Source organism: Protomyctophum bolini, assembly GCF_963924005.1.
Source record: "Protomyctophum bolini genome assembly, chromosome: 7".
NCBI lineage: Eukaryota > Metazoa > Chordata > Actinopteri > Myctophiformes > Myctophidae > Protomyctophum > Protomyctophum bolini.
In genome coordinates this window covers 32,526,425-32,548,471 of record NC_137868.1, presented here as the reverse complement: position 1 = coordinate 32,548,471, position 22,047 = coordinate 32,526,425, and the positions used below count along the sequence as shown (strand labels likewise).

At 39.2% G+C, this 22,047-nt stretch overlaps 1 protein-coding gene across 1 annotated transcript in view; it reads left to right on the top strand.

Moving 5' to 3' along the window:
* The window catches only part of osbpl10b (oxysterol binding protein-like 10b), a gene marked incomplete at its 5' end in the record, with an annotated part of 66,512 nt that extends 62,990 nt beyond the window's left edge, over window positions 1-3,522 (top strand). Inside the window, 2 exons of the mRNA XM_080768729.1 lie at window positions 2,374-2,527; window positions 2,839-3,522. Of these exons, the coding sequence (XP_080624855.1) occupies window positions 2,374-2,527; window positions 2,839-2,883 (199 nt within the window). The 3' untranslated portion in view covers window positions 2,884-3,522. The remainder of the gene's footprint in view (window positions 1-2,373; window positions 2,528-2,838) is intronic.
* Window positions 3,523-22,047: the final 18,525 nt, after the last annotated feature.

The following is a 22,047-nucleotide window of genomic DNA, read 5'->3' as shown; positions in this document are numbered from 1 at the left end:
TTACTGTAAACCGACCTGCTCAAACCTGCTCAAAAGGGCCCCCTCCCCACCTTCCCAAACAATACTGTAATTTACAATATACTGTAGGCATCACGCATCCTGTCTGACCAGAGGGCCTCATCCACATCACAGGCAATGTTCTCCCTGTCCAAGCAGCGCTGGAAGAAACGAGTTGTGCAAACTGTAAAGCCCTGACATGCGACTCACGTCGCCACAAGCCTCCTCCATGGCCTGGCTCTGTGGGTTCCATTTATATACTTTCAACCTCCAAGCTAAAAATAACTCCTCAGGAAAGGAGAATAATGTGGAAGGTATAGAACGTAAACATGTGGGTGGTCCTGGAACCACTCACGCACTTGAGCAGCCCGGTGGAAGCTCATTTGTCTCAGATGACAATGTAGTCGATTCACTGTGGGTCATCTATGTGGTCAGGTGTTACCAACAAATTGCTCACCAGAGCTGAATAGAGATTTGAATAGTTGTAACTTGTGTGTTGTAGGTTGATACTTTGAGATTGTACTGTATGTGATAAGTGTGTGCAACAACCGAACATTGTGTGTAGTGTTTTGACAACAAGGTGACAATGTGTAATTGACATCAGAGTGTAAAGAAGGAAAGAGAGAGTCTAATGCAGATAAGGGAGTGTGATGTAGTGCAAATTGTGTCGAGCGATTAGGTACATGAAGTGAAGGTTGTGCAAATTGTGCCAAGTTTTCGATTTTTGTGAAAAACTGTAAGTGAAAGCAGTAATCTCACACATCCTCTTCCTTCTTCTTCACATGTGCTGGCTGGTAATTAGGTTGAGAGGCTCCATATGTCAGTCAATATGTATGAACCGTAATGAGGGGGAGAACACGTGTGAGATGTAGAGAGCCAGGTCGTACACGTGATAATAACCAGTGTGAAGTATCACGTTCAGTTAGTCTTCTTCAAAATCATCCTTCAGTAGCTCGATCAAATGAGGGAGTGATTTAAGTTCTGTTTTTTGAATAGCACTTAATGACATTCAACAGTATAGTCAACATATCTTTTATAGATCCCCCCTTGCCCTCCCCCACCCCTTCCAAGATTTGTCCATCTGTGGGCAATGTCTTGTTGCCAGTACATATTCACAAAAGTATGTTGTGAGTGGCCTAATTCGGCATCATACTGGCCAGTATTTGAATGTATACAGAAAAATAAACAATAAAGAAGAAAAGAAAAGAAAAACAAAACACAACAAAAAGAGAAAGACAACAACAACAACAACCATCTTAAGGAAATGCAGTACAATATGGTTTGGTCGTGACATGGTCAGGTTGTGGCATGGTCAGGCCTCCAAGAGATTGAACAGGCAAAAGTACAGGCGATTTTACGTGCACTGTGCATACACACACACACACACACACACACACACACACACACACACACACACACACACACACACACACACACACACACACACACACACACACACACACACACACACACATACTGTACCTGCGTGGTGATAGTGTGGGTTTCTACGTATCTTATAAAGGGGGACCAGGTTGTGTCGAATTCATCCCGGGCTCCGGTAACAGCGTATCTGATCTTTTCTAACTTCAATGAAAACATCACTTCCTTGATCCATTGTTTAAAGGAGGTGGGTATATTCCATTTCCAGTTTAACAGGATGAGACGACAAGCTAAAAGTGAGGGAAAGGCGAACGCTTTCTTGTGATGTACACATCTTTACCACTCCAAATATGGCCGTAATACGGTTTGGTTCAAATTGTTTCCCACAAATGGTTGAAAATGCGGAGAAGATCTGATTCCAGAAAGGATGTAAGTCGCGGCAGCTCCAAAACATGTGGCCTAATGTAGCTGGACTTTGAGAGCACCTGGGACAGTTGGGATTGGTCGATGGATAGATTCTGGCTAATCTAGGATTGGAGAAGTGAAGACGATGAAACACTTTGAACTGTATTAAACTGTGTCTTATACAGAATGATGAATTGTGGATATAAGCAAGTCCAAGTCAAGACCAAGTCAGAGTCAAGACCCAGTGTGGGAAGGGGTCGAGACCGAGACCAGAGCGAGTACAGAAAACATGCGAGAGCTGCAGGCGCATCAGCTCCGTCACTTAACAAGATAGCTATCTTTAAACGCCAGACAGATCTCTTATAATGTTAATGTGAATGCGCTCCTCATAATATGGATATTAATGAAATTATTTAATTGCATTCTCCATGCTTGTCGCTCCACCACAATTATTGTGCAAAACACATTTCTGATGATTCTTCGCTGTAAATCTAGCACAGCGGCAAGCTGTTGTGCAGTTCTTTTTGATAATGTTGTCCCTGCTTCCCAGTCGTAACTAATGGGCTTGTTCTGCCTCGGTTGAGTCTATAGGCGTCTTTGGCAACACGTGACGGGGTCACTGAAGGCAGGAGACATGGACCAGGCCACCGAACACAAACACCGTCTGGAGGAGAGACAACGCAGTGAGGGCAAAGAGAGGGCAGCCACCAAAACACCATGGAAACCCAAATACTTTGTCAAGGAGGTAATATAAGGACACACACGCACGCACGCACCTACACACACACACACACACACACACACACACACGCGCGCACACACAAACACACACACACACACACACACACACACACACACACACACACACACACACACACACACACACTCTCTCGCACACAAAATAAACAAATAATTATAATTATAATAATCGTGTGTGTGTGTGTGTGTGTGTGTGTGTGTGTGTGTGTGTGTGTGTGTGTGTGTGTGTGTGTGTGTGTGTGTGTGTGTGTGTGTGTGTGTGTGTGTGTGTGTGTGTGTGTGCGTGTGCGCGCGCAGGGCGAGGGCTGGGTGTACCACAACCCCCTATGGAAAACCCACTGACCAGCAGACTGGTGGTGGGCGGGAACAGGTGCTACTTTTCTGTCCATCACAGTGGGTAGCCATGGCGACCAGAGCGGAAGGCAAGCCAGCCACTGAATGAAGAGGAAGAAGATGGAAAAAGTGGGAGTATGAAGAGAAAACAGAGATCAGCCTTTCTGTGGGTCATTCAGACACATGCGGTACAAGACAGAATGAGAGGTGCCAAAGATTTTAAGATTAAAACGGACAAATGGGCGATGGAATTATTAGGTGCTGTACAAGAAATAATGTGAATGGACACAAGATAGTATAAGGCTGAGTATAACAGGACAGCAATTTTATTATTTTCTATATAGTAGATACAAATACTCGTTACTATTATAAACATGCTACTGCCCCTTTCACTTTTTAGTTCTTTGCGCAATGCACTGAACAATGGTGTTGGTCACAGGAGTTTTTGCACAATTCATTGTATAATGTAGTGTTGAAAATAATGATGTATGAACCGTGGGTATTGTATGTTAGCTGCTGTACCCCTGTGCTGGATGTGTCTTTACAACCATGCATAATGTATATAAATATATATATATTTACTATATCTGACTGTGAGTGAATCAAGGAAAGAATGGTGTGAAAAACCCAACCCCACGGTAGAGAGCAATGTTAAATGTCAAAGTGACTTAATTTTGGTTATAGTGATTTCCTCTAATTCCCACAACACAGTCAACGTAGTCAAAAATTGAGTTCACTCGTCATATGAATAATTCAAGAGAATTAACTAATTTACTAACTTCAACCAACCAAAATGTTGACATTTTTTCCCGACAGCATTTTTATTTTATTATTTTAAAGAGAGCACCACAGAGTTCTTCCTCTTTTTATGATCGTGTTACTCTTAAGATTACGGTAAGCTTATATTTGTAAAATATTTGTAAGTCTACAAGAGCACACCTTGGACAAGGTCAGACTACTGAGCAGAATATCAAAGGTGTGTTTTATTCCACTGCAGTTCGAAGCTAGTAGCCCAGGTGGTGGCCATTTTGCTCTGACATCACACTCATGGGCCTGTTGGGGCCACAGAGTAGTGGTTCCCAACCTTCTCTGGATCAGGGCCCACTTGGAATTCTCAAACGTGGTCAGATGGTTGGCCAGAGCATGTTCATTTTAGTTAATAATCAATCAATAGTTAACTGTTCCTGTTCCGGCTTGGATCAATATACTTTAAGATCCTATACAGTGTTACTCACATTTTCAAGCTTTTAAAGAAAGCATACAGCACTTATTTAATTATTTATTTACATTAATGTTCTGATGTTAATATTATATTATCAGTAAAAATCTTAGTGTTTGCCAATTATTTGGGGGCACACAAGTAAAATCCTCACGGCCCATTTAGGTTGAGAATCGCTGTATTAGAACAAAATGGCCACAGTGTGAATGTGATCAAAGTGGCTTTGTGTGTTTCTTGCATACATAATTTGGGTCCTCCATTCCAAACATGGTGTTCATTAGAGCACTGGTTCTCACAGTGGGGTCTGGGGACCCTCCAGGAGTCCTTGAGGGGATTCCACAGGGCCTAAGCAAAGTTAATATAGCATTAAAATCACCACTTTTTTTAACCCTGTATATATATTACAATGTCTATTTGAAAATAGACGACCTACAGGCCTTGTGAGCTTTTAAGTCAGCTAGTTTTCATAAAATCTTGAGATTTAATAACACAAATATTGTATGAGGGTCCATGACACAAAACATTTTCTAATGGGGGTCCATGGCCATTTTTACACAGTACAAGTTGTTCTCCATAAGAACAAATATTTCTAATCCCACACTGGCTCTAGTGTAATTGACATTATGCAAAGAAATGTACAGTACAAACATTTGATCTGATTTAACTTGCTGAATTTATAGCTGAGATGTTACTGATGTTTTGGAACTCTATGACACCATGCTCTGAGCTACAGGATCTGCTGATCTAATCTAAATACGTATGCTCAACACCTTCTTAGTCCCTGTGTGGCTGCTAGCCCCCAAAGATGTGAAACCACTTGTTTTCCAACACTTCAAAGCTCATGAAACGGGGTCTTTAAATATAGTTGAACTGGTATCAGAGTTTATGTCGTTTTTCATTTTAACAAAATGTCATACAATGTAAGATCCAAAGGGTATAACATTATAACTTAACACATTATAGAATATCAAAGTCAAATTCCTTGCTGCCTGCCCTAAATTGTGGTTGTGTGTGTGTGTGTGTGTGTGTGTGTGTGTGTGTGTGTGTGTGTGTGTGTGTGTGTGTGTGTGTGTGTGTGTGTGTGTGTGTGTGTGTGTGTGTGTGTGTGTGTGTGTGTGTGTGTGTGTGTGTGTGTGTGTGTGTGTGTGCGCGCGTGCGTGTGAACAAGAGGTCTGTTTTTGCCTTATATAAAACTCATAAGCACTGTAGAACACTTTGTAGACAGGATAATGGTGACATAGTGAGGAGGAGTGATTCAGACCTGTACATCTCTTATAAGATCTTCTTTGTCCATCTGGTTTATAAGGTGCATTTTGGAAACTCAAACCTGATTTAAGAATACAGTTTGATTACATGATGTAGCCTATCCGAGCTACTCAAGGTAGCTACAGTAAACTTTGAAGAAGAAAGAAAAACGTGTCTTTTTGCTGAGTCAGGTACCCCTCAAGTATACAGCAATTTCTGGTATTTTAACTATATACTGTAAATGTGATTTTACAGATTTTGATCTGTCAAAAACATCTCCGCACTAACTAAGGGACTCTTTGTTCCATTTTTACAACAATGGTACAGTGTTAGTGCTCAGATGTTTAAAAAAAATAAAATAAAAAAGCATCAGACCAGGTCCTATTGGTCATAGGTGTCCCACCCCAGCCAGTATGATGTAAGATGGCTGCCATATGAATATCGCTGTTGTCGGACAGAAACCATATCCATAATTCTAACTTTATTGTGTTTCTTTCGTAAATGAATGCCCTATACTTGATCATACAGTGTCACACAAAAGCATCAAAAGTAGCAGATCTCCAAGCTCTACGGTAGATGTGACAGATGATCTGCTGTTTTGGACATGAGGTTTTCACCCATAGAGACGATATGGTCAATTGAGGCAGTCAGTGGTTCCCAAAGTGAGGACCTTGAGAGAGTTTCAGGAGGTCCCTAGCTAAATGATAGATAGGAACCAAATGGACCCTTATTGGTCTGTAACTCAGAGAGTGTACACATTTGTACACTGAGTTAAATCAATATTGATTTTACAATATAAATTGGGGCCCCAGAGATAGAAATGCCATTCAATGGGGGTCCGTAGACTAATGCATGTAAAACTGGGTGTCCTTGAAATTAAAATGGTTGAGAATCACTGCTAGAGCCTATAGAATTCTTCTCTTATGGGGGTCCCTGGCATATCTTTTTCAAATGGGGGTCCGCAGGCTAATAAATGTCAATTTGGGGGTCCTTGACATGAAACAGTTTGGGAACCACTGCCCTAAGTATGTCTTGTTAGCATTTCCGTTCTGAATGATTGTGAATGTTTCTAGTGTGAAGTGCAGCACTGCAGTGTCACCGTAGAGCTTTGACCAATCAAACACCTGACCTGACTGTATAGTTAACAAACCTATGCAACACATGACTGTAGATGGTAGTCTCAACATATTGGGGCATGGGTATAAGGGTGAGGGAATTTTAAAGGTTCTGTTATTTGTTTAAAATAAAGATCTATTATGAAGATCTCTCTGTGGCCTCAATTTCTTGGTTGCTTTTTGGCAGAGATGGGCAGTATTTTAAATACATAGACTATATTTTAAATACTTTCACATGTTTTTTTTCATATATAGGGCCTAGGCTATATATTTTGGGGCTTTTTGCCTTTTTTGATAGATTACAGTATAGTTTTAGATGACATACTATAGTACGGTATGTTGTTTTTCATGAGCCTCCTTCGGCTCTGTTGCCAGTGGTGTGTCTGTCAGTAGCTGTTTCCAGACCTGAGCAGACAGGCGCGGCCGTTTTCCGCTGTCTGCCGGCGTCTTTTCAGCTGGTGGATGGAAAAGAAGCTCCACCCATGCGGCATTCTGCCGCTGGAGCAAGCGTTTCCGGGAATCTGGCCGTCACGGTATTCAGCCGCATGGGTGGAGCTTCTTTTCCATCCACCAGCTGTCTAAAAACCCAGAAAAGACGCCGGCAGACAGCGGAAAACGGCCGCGCCTGTCTGCTCAGGTCTGGACACGCTGTGTCCACACCTGACACCTTCTTAAAATGTTAAATTGTAGGCTACACATCTAACAGCTAGCCACACTACTAGATGGGACGTGTCTTCCCATCTATATCTATATATTTGTCATCCAATTGACATCAATGGTGTAAGAACAAATGGCACCCTTTTCACATTGGCTTATTATAGTGCCACCAGGAGGCCACAACCTGACCTGCCCTGGTGGAGACCTGTGCCCCGAGGGGCAATTTTTCTAGTTCATATTAATTTTAGTTGCTCATTCCCTTTCTATACAAATCCATTGTAGCTTCAATCTCCATGTTTAGGTTCATCCGTCCTTGTTTCTGGTGACTGAATACTAATACGTGAGGTGCTTGTGTTTATTCCAATTTTATTTATTTATTTTATTTTTGAAAAGAAATGAGAAAATGAGAAAAAACGTATTAGGACAATATCAGTCACCATATCGAAAACCTTTCATTATTGTTTGCTATGAAAACCTGCATCTCCCTTCAGTCCGTCAGTCACACCTCGTGACACGCTCCATTATATGGCCAATACAGAATTCATTCCATATGTTGATCTGACCTCATCAAACCCTTAGGTATCCATATGACCCAGCTGACCTGTTCTGACATTCCATATGTTGATCTGACCTAATAAAACCCTGTACACTCAACTACACCTCATCAAACCCTGGATAGCCATACATGGAGAAGACTGGATCATCACCTAGATCTGCAGAGCTGACCAGCAAGTATCGATAATTGGAAATACTCAAAGTGGAAAAACAACCTCAAAACTGTAGTGTACAGCACTAGTAGTGTACATTTACTTTCCACCACTGAGCTGTATGTGAAGTTTTGTGAACGCTTCTGAACTCTATATGCAGTCTCAAGTTGTTTGGAGTTTAACAGAAAATGTATGCAATGCTTTTGTAGTGGGTTGAGCTTTTTCAATAATGTGACACCCCAATTAGCAATTACCCATATTCAGGACGGCTGAGACACCTGGCTGATCACTGAATAAGAGGGAGCCACACCCAGCTATCAGAGTAGCTGTCTTGCTTGTTGTGTTGGGGTTGTAGGTGCAAGAGAATGTCATTGACGGTATGTAAGGTCTCCATGTGTTTTTGTAATTGTAAAGTTATGAGCTAAATCTAAGTGTTTCTTATTTTGCAGGCATCTGACAGTGGGAATCCCACCCTGGGATAGGCTGCTTGGTTTCCCCCCACCTGTTGTAGACTATAGCTTCGTATGACTCTCATGCGGAGCTGCTGTTCGTTGGCTCCTGATCGTTTAGTGGCTTGCTGCCCCATGGACCAGCTAGGAGTAGGCTACTGACTGCGTGGCTTCTCCACGCCATGGCCTCGTATATATTTATGCCGATTTAGTTTTTGTTTAAGTTTATTTTTGTTGTTTTGTGCTCACCATTGAATTGATTCAAAGTAATAGGTTTTGAATATAAAGTATATTTGCTTCTGACTGTGCCAGCAGTAGCAGTAGTAAGGGTGGGCTAGAGTTGCAGTCCTGACAGGTGGTGGGTCACGTGGTATCGGCTGTCTTGGGGTTTTAACTAGTTTAGTGCATGGTTTGTGAAATCAGTGTTGTGTGTATCAAACTTTATCCTTTTGTCTTGCAGTGTGAGTGGCTTGAGTGTGCGCTCTTGCAAACCTCTCCCCTCACTCCCTATCTTCCCCCTGTCGACAAAGACACCTTTTGTTCCCCCTGGCTACTGGTATTGTGGTAATGGTTAGCATAACTGACATTTTAACTTAGTTTCTGATATGTTGTCATCCCTTTTTAAATGGGTTGTTCAAATAAATAATTATATTTCTGACCTGATGTCCCTTCCTTGTAGTTTTAAGTGATTCAAGTATTCTGCTTTGAGCCTAAATAAATTATTACATTTTTGTACTGGAAACACACATCTCTGCTCCCTTTATGTAAACCTGGTATTCAAGTGTATATATTAGTTATCATATATTCTCTGGGTGAAACTCCCAGAGTGGCGTAGTCTGGTGTTCTGTGTCCAGGCCTTAGTGCCCTGGTCACACTTTCTTAACATACAGAAAAGAGTCGTCTGGCTTTAGTGTGGTTCAGCAATCTGTTGTTCTGTGTGTGTATATACCGGTAAGATGCGTGTCTTGAGTGTACAGGGTTTGATGAGGGCCTTAATTTTTGGGCCTGTTGAGAACTAGTTTTTGCCGGCTGCACTAATAACTTTGGGGCAGGCCCGTCTAGAGTTTAAATGGACTGGTATCGGTCGAAAGAGAGACATTGAAGGGGAAGGATGGATGGGGAAGGATCAACATATGGAATGTAAGAACAGGTCAGCGTCAGCTCCATATATGGAGATCTAAGGGTTTGAGGTCAGATGCTGAGTTGGGCTTAATATTTATGCCCATGTCAAGCCTGGAGTGATGGACCAACCGATGGGAATGCACGTTTGAAAAAATGAGAAAAATGATGGGTTATAGCCCATGTTTTTTGAATTTTGAATTCTTTTTTTATCCTCGTTTTTCATCATTTTGGACCAATTTCCAATTTCCGCAATTTCCGCAATTTTCAATTGCCGCAATTTCCGCAATTTCCGCAATTTCTAATTGCCGCAATTTCCGCAATTTGCAATTTCCTCAATTTCCGCTATTACCTATCGTTTTTTCCGCAATTTTCCGCAATTTCTCCGCAATACTCCGCAATTCCTCAGCAATACTCCGCAATTTTTCCGCAACACTCCGCAATTTATCCGCAATACTCAGCAATTCCTCCGCAATACTACGCCAATTTTTTCTTTTTTTAAACACTCCGCAATTTGCTAATGTTTCTCATCCTCCGCAACACCGCAATTTTTCCGGTAAATACAACACATTGAGCAGGGCACTGCAGGGAGTTGAACCCCGTTCCGGTAAACCAGAAGTACCAGTACCAGTGCCTTAGCTTTTGTCCAAAAATTCAAAAAACGATGGGCTATACGATGGGCTATAACCCCGTACGATATGGGCTATAGCCCATGGTCCAAAATGATGAGAAACGAGGCTAACTTTTTTTTTCAAAATTTCAAAAAACATGGGATATAACCCATCGTTTTTGTCATTTCGTCATTTTTTTCAAATCCTCAAAAATGATGAAAAACGGCGCGCTATAGTATGCCGTACGATATGGGCTATAGCCCACGGTCCAAAATGATGAGAAACGAGGCTAACTTTTTTTTCCCAAATTTCAAAAAACATGGGCTATAACCCATCGTTTTTGTCATTTCGTCATTTTTTTCAAATCCTCAAAAATGATGAAAAACGGCGCGCTATAGTATGCCGTACGATATGGGCTATAGCCCACGGTCCAAAATGATGAGAAACGAGGCTAACTTTTTTTTTCAAAATTTCAAAAAACATGGGCTATAACCCATCGTTTTTGTCATTTCGTCATTTTTTTCAAATCCTCAAAAATGATGAAAAACGGCGCGCTATAGTATGCCGTACGATATGGGCTATAGCCCACGGTCCAAAATGATGAGAAACGAGGCTAACTTTTTTTTTCAAAATTTCAAAAAACATGGGCTATAACCTGCCGTTTTTGTCATTTCGTCATTTTTTTCAAATCCTCAAAAATGATGAAAAACGGCACGCTATAGTATGCCGTACGATATGGGCTATAGCCCACGGTCCAAAATGATGAGAAACGAGGCTAACTTTTTTTTTCAAAATTTCAAAAAACATGGGCTATAACCCATCGTTTTTGTCATTTCGTCATTTTTTTCAAATCCTCAAAAATGATGAAAAACGGCGCGCTATAGTATGCCGTACGATATGGGCTATAGCCCACGGTCCAAAATGATGAGAAACGAGGCTAACATTTTTTTTCAAAATTTTAAAAAACATGGGCTATAACCCATCGTTTTTGTCATTTCGTCATTTTTTTCAAATCCTCAAAAATGATGAAAAACGGCGCGCTATAGTATGCCGTACGATATGGGCTATAGCCCACGGTCCAAAATGATGAGAAACGAGGCTAACTTTTTTTTTCAAAATTTCAAAAAACATGGGCTATAACCCATCGTTTTTGTCATTTCGTCATTTTTTTCAAATCCTCAAAAATGATGAAAAACGGCGCGCTATAGTATGCCGTACGATATGGGCTATAGCCCACGGTCCAAAATGATGAGAAACGAGGCTAACATTTTTTTTCAAAATTTTAAAAAACATGGGCTATAACCCATCGTTTTTGTCATTTCGTCATTTTTTTCAAATCCTCAAAAATGATGAAAAACGGCGCGCTATAGTATGCCGTACGATATGGGCTATAGCCCACGGTCCAAAATGATGAGAAACGAGGCTAACATTTTTTTTCAAAATTTCAAAAAAAATGGGCTATAACCCATCGTTTTTGTCATTTCGTCATTTTTTTCAAATCCTCAAAAATGATGAAAAACGGCGCGCTATAGTATGCCGTACGATATGGGCTATAGCCCACGGTCCAAAATGATGAGAAACGAGGCTAACTTTTTTTTTCAAAATTTCAAAAAACATGGGCTATAACCCATCGTTTTTGTCATTTCGTCATTTTTTTCAAATCCTCAAAAATGATGAAAAACGGCGCGCTATAGTATGCCGTACGATATGGGCTATAGCCCACGGTCCAAAATGATGAGAAACGAGGCTAACTTTTTTTTTCAAAATTTCAAAAAACATGGGCTATAACCCATCGTTTTTGTCATTTCGTCATTTTTTTCAAATCCTCAAAAATGATGAAAAACGGCGCGCTATAGTATGCCGTACGATATGGGCTATAGCCCACGGTCCAAAATGATGAGAAACGAGGATAACTTTTTTTTTCAAAATTTCAAAAAACATGGGCTATAACCCATCGTTTTTGTCATTTCGTCATTTTTTTCAAATCCTCAAAAATGATGAAAAACGGCGCGCTATATTATGCCGTACGATATGGGCTATAGCCCACGGTCCAAAATGATGAGAAACGAGGCTAACTTTTTTTTTCAAAATTTCAAAAAACATGGGCTATAACCCATCGTTTTTGTCATTTCGTCATTTTTTTCAAATCCTCAAAAATGATGAAAAACGGCGCACTATAGTATGCCGTACGATATGGGCTATAGCCCACGGTCCAAAATGATGAGAAACGAGGCTAACTTTTTTTTTTTAAATTTAAAAAAACATGGGCTATAACCCATCGTTTTTGTCATTTCGTCATTTTTTTCAAATCCTCAAAAATGATGAAAAACGGCGCGCTATAGTATGCCGTACGATATGGGCTATAGCCCACGGTCCAAAATGATGAGAAACGAGGCTAACCTCTTTTTTCAAAATTTCAAAAAACATGGGCTATAACCCATCGTTTTTGTCATTTCGTCATTTTTTTCAAATCCTCAAAAATGTTGAAAAACGGCGCGCTATAGTATGCCGTACGATATGGGCTATAGCCCACGGTCCAAAATGATGAGAAACGAGGCTAACTTTTTTTTTCAAAATTTCAAAAAACATGGGCTATAACCCATCGTTTTTGTCATTTCGTCATTTTTTTCAAATCCTCAAAAATGATGAAAAACGGCGCGCTATAGTATGCCGTACGATATTGGCTATAGCCCACGGTCCAAAATGATGAGAAACGAGGCTAACTTTTTTTTTCAAAATTTCAAAAAACATGGGCTATAACCCATCGTTTTTGTCATTTCGTCATTTTTTTCAAATCCTCAAAAATGATGAAAAACGGCGCGCTATAGTATGCCGTACGATATGGGCTATAGCCCACGGTCCAAAATGATGAGAAACGAGGCTAACTTTTTTTTCCAAAATTTCAAAAAACATGGGCTATAACCCATCGTTTTTGTCATTTCGTCATTTTTTTCAAATCCTCAAAAATGATGAAAAACGGCGCGCTATAGTATGCCGTACGATATGGGCTATAGCCCACGGTCCAAAATGATGAGAAACGAGGCTAACTTTTTTTTTCAAAATTTCAAAAAACATGGGCTATAACCCATCGTTTTTGTCATTTCGTCATTTTTTTCAAATCCTCAAAAATGATGAAAAACGGCGCGCTATAGTATGCCGTACGATATGGGCTATAGCCCACGGTCCAAAATGATGAGAAACGAGGCTAACTTTTTTTTTCAAAATTTCAAAAAACATGGGCTATAACCCATCGTTTTTGTCATTTCGTCATTTTTTTCAAATCCTCAAAAATGATGAAAAACGGCGCGCTATAGTATGCCGTACGATATGGGCTATAGCCCACGGTCCAAAATGATGAGAAACGAGGCTAACTTTTTTTTTCAAAATTTCAAAAAACATGGGCTATAACCCACCGTTTTTGTCATTTCGTCATTTTTTTCAAATCCTCAAAAATGATGAAAAACGGCGCGCTATAGTATGCCGTACGATATGGGCTATAGCCCACGGTCCAAAATGATGAGAAACGAGGCTAACTTTTTTTTTTTAACTTTCAAAAAACATGGGCTATAACCCATCATTTTTGTCATTTCGTCATTTTTTTCAAATCCTCAAAAATGATGAAAAACGGCGCGCTATAGTATGCCGTACGATATGGGCTATAGCCCACGGTCCAAAATGATGAGAAACGAGGCTAACTTTTTTTTTCAAAATTTCAAAAAACATGGGCTATAACCCATCGTTTTTGTCATTTCGTCATTTTTTTCAAATCCTCAAAAATGATGAAAAACGGCGCGCTATAGTATGCCGTACGATATGGGCTATAGCCCACGGTCCAAAATGATGAGAAACGAGGCTAACTTTTTTTTTCCAAATTTCAAAAAACATGGGCTATAACCCATCGTTTTTGTCATTTCGTCATTTTTTTCAAATCCTCAAAAATGATGAAAAACGGCGCGCTATAGTATGCCGTACGATATGGGCTATAGCCCATGGTCCAAAATGATGAGAAACGAGGCTAACCTTTTTTTTCAAAATTTCAAAAAACATGGGCTATAACCCATCGTTTTTGTCATTTCGTCATTTTTTTCAAATCCTCAAAAATGATGAAAAACGGCGCGCTATAGTATGCCGTACGATATGGGCTATAGCCCACGGTCCAAAATGATGAGAAACGAGGCTAACTTTTTTTTTCAAAATTTCAAAAAACATGGGCTATAACCCATCGTTTTTGTCATTCCGTCATTTTTTTCAAATCCTCAAAAATGATGAAAAACGGCGCGCTATAGTATGCCGTACGATATGGGCTATAGCCCACGGTCCAAAATGATGAGAAACGAGGCTAACTTTTTTTTTTAACTTTCAAAAAACATGGGCTATAACCCATAATTTTTGTCATTTCGTCATTTTTTTCAAATCCTCAAAAATGATGAAAAACGGCGCGCTATAGTATGCCGTACGATATGGGCTATAGCCCACGGTCCAAAATGATGAGAAACGAGGCTAACTTTTTTTTTCAAAATTTCAAAAAACATGGGCTATAACCCATCGTTTTTGTCATTTCGTCATTTTTTTCAAATCCTCAAAAATGATGAAAAACGGCGCGCTATAGTATGCCGTACGATATGGGCTATAGCCCACGGTCCAAAATGATGAGAAACGAGGCTAACTTTTTTTTTCAAAATTTCAAAAAACATGGGCTATAACCCATCGTTTTTGTCATTTCGTCATTTTTTTCAAATCCTCAAAAATGATGAAAAACGGCGCGCTATAGTATGCCGTACGATATGGGCTATAGCCCACGGTCCAAAATGATGAGAAACGAGGCTAACTTTTTTTTTTTACTTTCAAAAAACATGGGCTATAACCCATCATTTTTGTCATTTCGTCATTTTTTTCAAATCCTCAAAAATGATGAAAAACGGCGCGCTATAGTATGCCGTACGATATGGGCTATAGCCCACGGTCCAAAATGATGAGAAACGAGGCTAACTTTTTTTTTCAAAATTTCAAAAAACATGGGCTATAACCCATCGTTTTTGTCATTTCGTCATTTTTTTCAAATCCTCAAAAATGATGAAAAACGGCGCGCTATAGTATGCCGTACGATATGGGCTATAGCCCACGGTCCAAAATGATGAGAAACGAGGCTAACTTTTTTTTTCCAAATTTCAAAAAACATGGGCTATAACCCATCGTTTTTGTCATTTCGTCATTTTTTTCAAATCCTCAAAAATGATGAAAAACGGCGCGCTATAGTATGCCGTACGATATGGGCTATAGCCCATGGTCCAAAATGATGAGAAACGAGGCTAACCTTTTTTTTCAAAATTTCAAAAAACATGGGCTATAACCCATCGTTTTTGTCATTTCGTCATTTTTTTCAAATCCTCAAAAATGATGAAAAACGGCGCGCTATAGTATGCCGTACGATATGGGCTATAGCCCACGGTCCAAAATGATGAGAAACGAGGCTAACTTTTTTTTTCAAAATTTCAAAAAACATGGGCTATAACCCATCGTTTTTGTCATTCCGTCATTTTTTTCAAATCCTCAAAAATGATGAAAAACGGCGCGCTATAGTATGCCGTACGATATGGGCTATAGCCCACGGTCCAAAATGATGAGAAACGAGGCTAACTTTTTTTTTTTAACTTTCAAAAAACATGGGCTATAACCCATCGTTTTTGTCATTTCGTCATTTTTTTCAAATCCTCAAAAATGATGAAAAACGGCGCGCTATAGTATGCCGTACGATATGGGCTATAGCCCACGGTCCAAAATGATGAGAAACGAGGCTAACTTTTTTTTTCAAAATTTCAAAAAACATGGGCTATAACCCATCGTTTTTGTCATTTCGTCATTTTTTTCAAATCCTCAAAAATGATGAAAAACGGCGCGCTATAGTATGCCGTACGATATGGGCTATAGCCCATGGTCCAAAATGATGAGAAACGAGGCTAACCTTTTTTTTCAAAATTTCAAAAAACATGGGCTATAACCCATCGTTTTTGTCATTTCGTCATTTTTTTCAAATCCTCAAAAATGATGAAAAACGGCGCGCTATAGTATGCCGTACGATATGGGCTATAGCCCACGGTCCAAAATGATGAGAAACGAGGCTAACTTTTTTTTTCAAAATTTCAAAAAACATGGGCTATAACCCATCGTTTTTGTCATTCCGTCATTTTTTTCAAATCCTCAAAAATGATGAAAAACGGCGCGCTATAGTATGCCGTACGATATGGGCTATAGCCCACGGTCCAAAATGATGAGAAACGAGGCTAACTTTTTTTTTTAACTTTCAAAAAACATGGGCTATAACCCATAATTTTTGTCATTTCGTCATTTTTTTCAAATCCTCAAAAATGATGAAAAACGGCGCGCTATAGTATGCCGTACGATATGGGCTATAGCCCACGGTCCAAAATGATGAGAAACGAGGCTAACTTTTTTTTTCAAAATTTCAAAAAACATGGGCTATAACCCATCGTTTTTGTCATTTCGTCATTTTTTTCAAATCCTCAAAAATGATGAAAAACGGCGCGCTATAGTATGCCGTACGATATGGGCTATAGCCCACGGTCCAAAATGATGAGAAACGAGGCTAACTTTTTTTTTCAAAATTTCAAAAAACATGGGCTATAACCCATCGTTTTTGTCATTTCGTCATTTTTTTCAAATCCTCAAAAATGATGAAAAACGGCGCGCTATAGTATGCCGTACGATATGGGCTATAGCCCACGGTCCAAAATGATGAGAAACGAGGCTAACTTTTTTTTTTTAACTTTCAAAAAACATGGGCTATAACCCATCATTTTTGTCATTTCGTCATTTTTTTCAAATCCTCAAAAATGATGAAAAACGGCGCGCTATAGTATGCCGTACGATATGGGCTATAGCCCACGGTCCAAAATGATGAGAAACGAGGCTAACTTTTTTTTTCAAAATTTCAAAAAACATGGGCTATAACCCATCGTTTTTGTCATTTCGTCATTTTTTTCAAATCCTCAAAAATGATGAAAAACGGCGCGCTATAGTATGCCGTACGATATGGGCTATAGCCCACGGTCCAAAATGATGAGAAACGAGGCTAACTTTTTTTTCCCAAATTTCAAAAAACATGGGCTATAACCCATCGTTTTTGTCATTTCGTCATTTTTTTCAAATCCTCAAAAATGATGAAAAACGGCGCGCTATAGTATGCCGTACGATATGGGCTATAGCCCATGGTCCAAAATGATGAGAAACGAGGCTAACCTTTTTTTTCAAAATTTCAAAAAACATGGGCTATAACCCATCGTTTTTGTCATTTCGTCATTTTTTTCAAATCCTCAAAAATGATGAAAAACGGCGCGCTATAGTATGCCGTACGATATGGGCTATAGCCCACGGTCCAAAATGATGAGAAACGAGGCTAACTTTTTTTTTCAAAATTTCAAAAAACATGGGCTATAACCCATCGTTTTTGTCATTCCGTCATTTTTTTCAAATCCTCAAAAATGATGAAAAACGGCGCGCTATAGTATGCCGTACGATATGGGCTATAGCCCACGGTCCAAAATGATGAGAAACGAGGCTAACTTTTTTTTTTTAACTTTCAAAAAACATGGGCTATAACCCATAATTTTTGTCATTTCGTCATTTTTTTCAAATCCTCAAAAATGATGAAAAACGGCGCGCTATAGTATGCCGTACGATATGGGCTATAGCCCACGGTCCAAAATGATGAGAAACGAGGCTAACTTTTTTTTCAAAATTTCAAAAAACATGGGCTATAACCCATCGTTTTTGTCATTTCGTCATTTTTTTCAAATCCTCAAAAATGATGAAAAACGGCGCGCTATAGTATGCCGTACGATATGGGCTATAGCCCACGGTCCAAAATGATGAGAAACGAGGCTAACTTTTTTTTTCAAAATTTCAAAAAACATGGGCTATAACCCATCGTTTTTGTCATTTCGTCATTTTTTTCAAATCCTCAAAAATGATGAAAAACGGCGCGCTATAGTATGCCGTACGATATGGGCTATAGCCCACGGTCCAAAATGATGAGAAACGAGGCTAACTTTTTTTTTCAAAATTTCAAAAAACATGGGCTATAACCCATCGTTTTTGTCATTCCGTCATTTTTTTCAAATCCTCAAAAATGATGAAAAACGGCGCGCTATAGTATGCCGTACGATATGGGCTATAGCCCACGGTCCAAAATGATGAGAAACGAGGCTAACTTTTTTTTTTAACTTTCAAAAAACATGGGCTATAACCCATAATTTTTGTCATTTCGTCATTTTTTTCAAATCCTCAAAAATGATGAAAAACGGCGCACTATAGTATGCCGTACGATATGGGCTATAGCCCACGGTCCAAAATGATGAGAAACGAGGCTAACTTTTTTTTTCAAAATTTCAAAAAACATGGGCTATAACCCATCGTTTTTGTCATTTCGTCATTTTTTTCAAATCCTCAAAAATGATGAAAAACGGCGCGCTATAGTATGCCGTACGATATGGGCTATAGGCCCACGGTCCAAAATGATGAGAAACGAGGCTAACTTTTTTTTTCAAAATTTCAAAAAACATGGGCTATAACCCATCGTTTTTGTCATTTCGTCATTTTTTTCAAATCCTCAAAAATGATGAAAAACGGCGCGCTATAGTATGCCGTACGATATGGGCTATAGCCCACGGTCCAAAATGATGAGAAACGAGGCTAACTTTTTTTTTCAAAATTTCAAAAAACATGGGCTATAACCCATCGTTTTTGTCATTTCGTCATTTTTTTCAAATCCTCAAAAATGATGAAAAACGGCGCGCTATAGTATGCCGTACGATATGGGCTATAGCCCACGGTCCAAAATGATGAGAAACGAGGCTAACTTTTTTTTTCAAAATTTCAAAAAACATGGGCTATAACCCATCGTTTTTGTCATTTCGTCATTTTTTTAAAATCCTCAAAAATGATGAAAAACGGCGCGCTATAGTATGCCGTACGATATGGGCTATAGCCCACGGTCCAAAATGATGAGAAACGAGGCTAACTTTTTTTTTCAAAATTTCAAAAAACATGGGCTATAACCCATCGTTTTTGTCATTTCGTCATTTTTTTCAAATCCTCAAAAATGATGAAAAACGGCACGCTATAGTATGCCGTACGATATGGGCTATAGCCCACGGTCCAAAATGATGAGAAACGAGGCTAACTTTTTTTTTCAAAATTTCAAAAAACATGGGCTATAACCCATCGTTTTTGTCATTTCGTCATTTTTTCAAATCCTCAAAAATGATGAAATACGGCGCGCTATAGTATGCCGTACGATATGGGCTATAGCCCACGGTCCAAAATGATGAGAAACGAGGCTAACTTTTTTTTCCAAAATTTCAAAAAACATGGGCTATAACCCATCGTTTTTGTCATTTTGTCATTTTTTTCAAATCCTCAAAAATGATGAAAAACGGCGCGCTATAGTATGCCGTACGATATGGGCTATAGCCCACGGTCCAAAATGATGAGAAACGAGGCTAACTTTTTTTTTCCAAATTTCAAAAAACATGGGCTATAACCCATCGTTTTTGTCATTTCGTCATTTTTTTCAAATCCTCAAAAATGATGAAAAACGGCACGCTATAGTATGCCGTACGATATGGGCTATAGCCCACGGTCCAAAATGATGAGAAACGAGGCTAACTTTTTTTTTCAAAATTTCAAAAAACATGGGCTATAACCCATCGTTTTTGTCATTTCGTCATTTTTTTCAAATCCTCAAAAATGATGAAAAACGGCGCGCTATAGTATGCCGTACGATATGGGCTATAGCCCACGGTCCAAAATGATGAGAAACGAGGCTAACTTTTTTTTTCAAAATTTCAAAAAACATGGGCTATAACCCATCGTTTTTGTCATTTCGTCATTTTTTTCAAATCCTCAAAAAAGATGAAAAACGGCACGCTATAGTATGCCGTACGATATGGGCTATAGCCCACGGTCCAAAATGATGAGAAACGAGGCTAACTTTTTTTTTCAAAATTTCAAAAAACATGGGCTATAACCCATCGTTTTTGTCATTTCGTCATTTTTTTCAAATCCTCAAAAATGATGAAAAACGGCGCGCTATAGTATGCCGTACGATATGGGCTATAGCCCACGGTCCAAAATGATGAGAAACGAGGCTAACTTTTTTTTTCAAAATTTCAAAAAACATGGGCTATAACCCATCGTTTTTGTCATTTCGTCATTTTTTTCAAATCCTCAAAAATGATGAAAAACGGCACGCTATAGTATGCCGTACGATATGGGCTATAGCCCACGGTCCAAAATGATGAGAAACGAGGCTAACTTTTTTTTTCAAAATTTCAAAAAACATGGGCTATAACCCATCGTTTTTGTCATTTCGTCATTTTTTTCAAATCCTCAAAAATGATGAAAAACGGCACGCTATAGTATGCCGTACGATATGGGCTATAGCCCACGGTCCAAAATGATGAGAAACGAGGCTAACTTTTTTTTTCAAAATTTCAAAAAACATGGGCTATAACCCATCGTTTTTGTCATTTCGTCATTTTTTTCAAATCCTCAAAAATGATGAAAAACGGCGCGCTATAGTATGCCGTACGATATGGGCTATAGCCCACGGTCCAAAATGATGAGAAACGAGGCTAACTTTTTTTTTCAAAATTTCAAAAAACATGGGCTATAACCCATCGTTTTTGTCATTTCGTCATTTTTTTCAAATCCTCAAAAATGATGAAAAACGGCGCGCTATAGTATGCCGTACGATATGGGCTATAGCCCACGGTCCAAAATGATGAGAAACGAGGCTAACTTTTTTTTTCAAAATTTCAAAAAACATGGGCTATAACCCATCGTTTTTGTCATTTCGTCATTTTTTTCAAATCCTCAAAAATGATGAAAAACGGCACGCTATAGTATGCCGTACGATATGGGCTATAGCCCACGGTCCAAAATGATGAGAAACGAGGCTAACTTTTTTTTTCAAAATTTCAAAAAACATGGGCTATAACCCATCGTTTTTGTCATTTCGTCATTTTTTTCAAATCCTCAAAAATGATGAAAAACGGCGCGCTATAGTATGCCGTACGATATGGGCTATAGCCCACGGTCCAAAATGATGAGAAACGAGGCTAACTTTTTTTTTCAAAATTTCAAAAAACATGGGCTATAACCCATCGTTTTTGTCATTTCGTCATTTTTTTCAAATCCTCAAAAATGATGAAAAACGGCACGCTATAGTATGCCGTACGATATGGGCTATAGCCCACGGTCCAAAATGATGAGAAACGAGGCTAACTTTTTTTTTCAAAATTTCAAAAAACATGGGCTATAACCCATCGTTTTTGTCATTTCGTCATTTTTTTCAAATCCTCAAAAATGATGAAAAACGGCACGCTATAGTATGCCGTACGATATGGGCTATAGCCCACGGTCCAAAATGATGAGAAACGAGGCTAACTTTTTTTTTCAAAATTTCAAAAAACATGGGCTATAACCCATCGTTTTTGTCATTTCGTCATTTTTTTCAAATCCTCAAAAATGATGAAAAACGGCGCGCTATAGTATGCCGTACGATATGGGCTATAGCCCACGGTCCAAAATGATGAGAAACGAGGCTAACTTTTTTTTTCAAAATTTCAAAAAACATGGGCTATAACCCATCGTTTTTGTCATTTCGTCATTTTTTTCAAATCCTCAAAAATGATGAAAAACGGCGCGCTATAGTATGCCGTACGATATGGGCTATAGCCCACGGTCCAAAATGATGAGAAACGAGGCTAACTTTTTTTTCCAAAATTTCAAAAAACATGGGCTATAACCCATCGTTTTTGTCATTTTGTCATTTTTTTCAAATCCTCAAAAATGATGAAAAACGGCGCGCTATAGTATGCCGTACGATATGGGCTATAGCCCACGGTCCAAAATGATGAGAAACGAGGCTAACTTTTTTTTTTTTAATTTCAAAAACATGGGCTATAACCCATCGTTTTTGTCATTTCGTCATTTTTTTCAAATCCTCAAAAATGATGAAAAACGGCGCAC